A 4,880-nucleotide genomic window follows, 5' to 3' on the forward strand; every position below is an offset into this window, starting at 1 on the left:
CACTACAATGATTCCAAATCCAGTAGCTAGATGTGTTAGTCCCCTTAAGCCCTTTAGGAATGATGGTAGGATCAGGTATAAACCGTAACGGAACAGCGGCCTTTCAGAGGGAGGGCTGGCCTGTGTGTGGGCACGTCTTTTCCCCGGGCCTGTCTCTCCTCAGTGCAGTGGGAGCTGGACCACAGGCTCTGCGGCCCAGTAAAATGCAGTGATTAGCTTCATCCTCTTACCAGTGGAAAGCAGGTGCTTACAGTGTAACAGATCCAGCAGTAGACGAGCAGCTCTCATCAAATTCATGGCATTACATTTTCTTCTAGGTTAAGTGTTGTTAAAAGTGGAAAGATGCTTCTCACCGATTCCTTGCCTTTGCGTTTATGAGGACTTTCCTCACCAACTCAGGACACCTCATTGTTCACACTTGGGTTTTACTGTGTGCTGATGCAGCATGCTTAATATGCAGGAAAATCAACTATGTTGACTTAGTTCTTGACATTTAATGTGGCTTATTCAGTATTTTGATTAAAGGTGATTTATCCTGTGTGTATTCCAAGTACCTGTCATAGCCTGTGTACAAAGTATCAATAAAATATACACAAAGAGAAAACTTTAGGAAAAAAAGTAACATCTTTTTATTTAATCATCCAATTTAGCCAGCACCTCCTATTTGGAGAGCACACAGGGTTTAGAAACCTTTAATGAGCAGAACGGAAATTACGTGGTTCTCCAGAAACACTCTGGGATAAGATATAAAAAGCTTTTAAGTTTTTCACTGATTTATATTCTCAACTAATAGTGTGGCATTCTAAAAATGCCACAAGGATGGAGGTTAGATTGTTCAGCCTATCCTAAGAATGAAAGGACTTTTAATTTCTCTTTTAAGAGTGGCTTTCCTGCCTGTTATCAAGGCGTGTGCCTGTAGTCCTAGCACTCAGGAGGCTGAGGCAGGAGGATCACCACAGGTCTGAGGCTACATAGTGAGCACAAGGCCTGAACTCTACATGATAAGACCTTATCTCAAAAAACCCAAAAAACAAAAAGGGTGGCCTCTCTATACAATTCCAAGAATCAAAAATGTAGGTGAACACTACAAATTAAAATGACTTCCTTGGCCTTGTTTCCAATAAAGCTGTTTTGTTTGTCCCACAGAGGAGGAAGATGACCTGTTTGATGACCCACTGCCAGTACCCTTAAGGCACAAGCTGCCATACCAGCTAACTCTGCATCCAGAGGCTGTCTTGCTGACTGCAGTACCACAAAACCAGCCTGAAAAACTGGGACAAAGCACAGGATGCTGTGAAGGGGAAAGTGTGCAAAGCTCTCTTTTAACCAACTTCATAGACTGTGAAGAATCTAACAGTGAGAGTGAAGAAGAATCAGATACCTCAGCTTCACGGCAGGATCTGGACCCTGTAATGCTTCCTCAGCAAAAGGCTGATGCAGATGTACCCCAGTGGAAAGTGTTCTTCAAAAGAAACGACAGTGTCTCAGAAGAGGGTTTGGAAAACTTCCCTTCCTCCACAGAGACCGGGGGATCTCAGTCACCCAAGCTTTTCAGTGACTCTGATGGAGAATCAACCCACATCTCCTCCCAGAATTCTTCTCAGTCAACACACATCACGGAACAAGGAAGCCAAGGCTGGGACAGCCAGGCTGACACTGTTTTGCTATCATCACAAGACAGAAATGGGGATACTGCCTTTTTGAACAAAGATGCCCACAGACCAAAAGTCAAGGACAGTATCCCTGCCTCTCAGATGGAACAAAATGTACTTTGCCCAAAGGATACTTCCAGTGATGTGAAGAGCAGTGATGAAGACATAACTATAGCTGCTAATATCGGGACACACATACCTGAGGAAAAAACACTGCCAAGTCATAGCACACACACAGATTCACAGAGCTCCTCTGATTTTGAAATTCCCTCAACTCCAGAAGCTGAGCTACCTAAACAAGAGCATTTACAATACTTATATGAGAAACTGGCAACAGGTGAGAGTATAGTAGTTGAAAAAAGAAAATGCTCATTCTTGGATATTTAAGAACTAAAACACCCTGTTCTAGAGCAACCATTAAAAAGCTTTTACAGGAAATTAAGTCTTTCAGTAGGTCAGGAACAGTAGAATAAAAAACGTTCCAATTGGCCAGGCACAGTGGCACATACCTGTAATGCCAGCACAGAGGGAAGCTAACACAAAAAAATTGAAAGTCCTAGTCCTGCTTGAGCAGCTTAATCAGCCTGTCTCAAAAAGTGCAGGGATATAGCTCAGTGCAAAGGTCATGGGTTCAATCCTCAGGACTAAACAACCCAAAAACTAAAGGCAGGCAATAGAGTAAATGGGGGAACAAAACAGCACATGTGCAGGAGAAGTAAATCTAAACATCTCAGTAACTACATTAAATGTAAATGGTCTAAGCACATACCAAGGCAAAGACTACTCAGGGTTAAAAAAACAAAAGATTACATGCTGTCCACAAGAAACTGAACTCAAATGCTATCTATAGATAAAAGAATGGGGACAAGACACATGTAAACATTAACTAAAAGAAAGCTAAAGTGGCTATATTAGTATCAGACCATTTCCTAAAGATAAAAGGTGCAGGTTAACTGAGAAGACATAATCCTAAATGTCTGCATTTAACAGTTTCAAAATACATAATGCAAAAACAAACTAATGCACAATTTTAGAGGTTTTAACATCCTTTTCTTAGTAAGAGAACTAGTAATATATACAGAAAATCACTAGGAATATCACCACCTAACTGGATCTGACTGATGTAAGACACACCACCTAACAAGCAGTAGAATACATCTCAAGTACACGTGAGCATCTACCAAAGTCAGATTATCGTACACACACTTAAATTAGAATAAACTTGGACCTATTGCAATAAACTGATGGCTTTAGGGAATAATAGCACCACATCCCAAAAGCTGTTGCATCACTTAAAAGCCAGGGTATGAATACAATGGTAAAATTATAACCACACAAATCACAATGTAAAAAGAAAATGCTTAAGAATTAAATGGCTAAAGTATAGTGTGTAGTGTGTTCTGTGAGTCATCTTTAGAGTCCACAAATGATTTTGAGGATTTAATAAAATTTCATAAATATATAAATACTTTGGTACACTGACATTTTACAAATCACAAAAAAAGGCAAAAGCATCCCTTAAAATAAGCTGTGGAATCTCTCAAGTTGGAATCCCAATCTGCAGGTTAAAACAATGACATGCACCATCACCGTGATGCATGGTAATTAGACCAAAAAATACTGGACTCACTGGACTAGGGTAACAAGAGTCGGTCGTAGTACATGTTACTAGCACATACATTTGTGTACATTCACTAATACTTCAGACTTAGTTTTATTTTTTTGGAGACAGGATGTTGCTCAAGCTGGCCTCGAACTCTTGGCGATCCTCCTGCTTCAGCCTCCCAAGTATCGGGATTATAGGTATACACCGCCATACTTGGCAAGACTTAGTTTTAATAGTATACCTTATAGCCCAAGGTAGGTATTTTAAAAATGCTTGTAAACATTCTTCTGGTGAATGTACTCCCAGCATTTTGTAATTATACCATCATTTTCACTGTTTATGTGTGGACCTGGCCAATTCTGGGTAAATGAATTCAAGGGCAAAGAACAGAACACAAGACTATAATCAACTTTCTTGTGCTGGTTATCAGATTTTAATGCAGAGGTGGAGGGCAGAGTAATAACGGGTATTTATATATATATATCAATCCCCCTTTGAGGTAGACAGGAGACTAAGGCACACAGGTCAGTTGATATAACTAGCAAGGGATAAGTCCAGGGGAAGTCAGACACAAGCAACTTGACTTCCAAGTCTATGCTCTTTAGCACAATGCTGGGATGCCGCTCAAAAACAGCATAATAACGAGCAGTATTAATTGTAGTGGCAATCTGATTTTACTTCAGTCAATCAGACAAAAGTCAAGACACAAGTGTTTCTAAACGCCAGGTTATGTAAGAAACCTGGTGGGTAGCCAGGTTTGCCTTACAGAAAAGTATCAAAATGTAAATGTTTAAGTATAAATTTGATTTTTAAAAAGTCTCCCTGAAGTTGAAGATGAAATACTTTAAAAAATAGGTACAGTTTGTGGCTTAGCATAGCTGATCATTTTGGGTATGTTAACATTCCCTCACCAGCCTAAGCCTGCTCTCTAGGGATACAATACAGGACCGCAGCACCAGCCTTAGAACTTCATGAGAAACACACAAGTGTAGATAAAGGACCTGAGCCATGCTCAACAAATAGGAGCTTTGAATTCCAAAATTCCTTTGTGTTTCCACGCAGACCCTACCATGGTATACTTCAGTACGGGATAAGTACTAATGTCCAGAAAATTTCAGTACAGGGTCTAGCCTGTTGAACTGTACTTTTAATATTCAAATGAATGGACCTTGAAAAGGAAAATACCATTTAAAGGACTTACATAAAAGCCTTTGGCTAATCTTGTCACTGCTCAGGAATAGAGTAGTATCTTTAGCCTTTTAGAAATCTTGGCAAAATATTCAAAAGCAAACAAAGCTAAGTCATGTCAAATGGAACATCAAATGCCAGCTTCAATTTGTTTTGCTTGAGGAGATGCTATTGAGCTCAAAGAAGTAAGTACAGTTTAAATTCTGCATATGTGGTCAGGCATATGGCATCTGTGTATAATCCCAGTAGGGATTTAGTAGGCTGAGGCAAGAGGATCACTATGAGTTTGAGGCCAGCCTGGGCTACACAGTGTAATGCTACCTCAAAAACCGAAACAAAATAAAATTTGTATATACAAGGAAAATTTTGACAGTTCTAACTGTGTACCACAATCCCACACAGATCCTGGAAATGATGGCATTACAACTTGCATA

The 4,880-nt window shown here is 39.9% G+C and overlaps 1 protein-coding gene across 1 annotated transcript in view; it reads left to right on the forward strand.

The window, feature by feature from the left end:
• Dclre1c (DNA cross-link repair 1C) overlaps positions 1–3,592 on the forward strand; it is a 40,463-nt gene extending 36,871 nt beyond the window's left edge. The window contains 2 exon segments of the mRNA XM_005387152.2: positions 1,147–2,003; positions 2,005–3,592. Of these exon segments, the coding sequence (XP_005387209.2) occupies positions 1,147–2,003; positions 2,005–2,046 (899 nt within the window). The 3' untranslated portion in view covers positions 2,047–3,592.
• The last annotated feature ends 1,288 nt before the right edge of the window (positions 3,593–4,880 follow it).

The sequence above is a fragment of the Chinchilla lanigera genome, unplaced genomic scaffold, assembly GCF_000276665.1.
Source record: "Chinchilla lanigera isolate Chin_1 unplaced genomic scaffold, ChiLan1.0 scaffold00028, whole genome shotgun sequence".
Classification (NCBI taxonomy): Eukaryota; Metazoa; Chordata; class Mammalia; order Rodentia; family Chinchillidae; genus Chinchilla; species Chinchilla lanigera.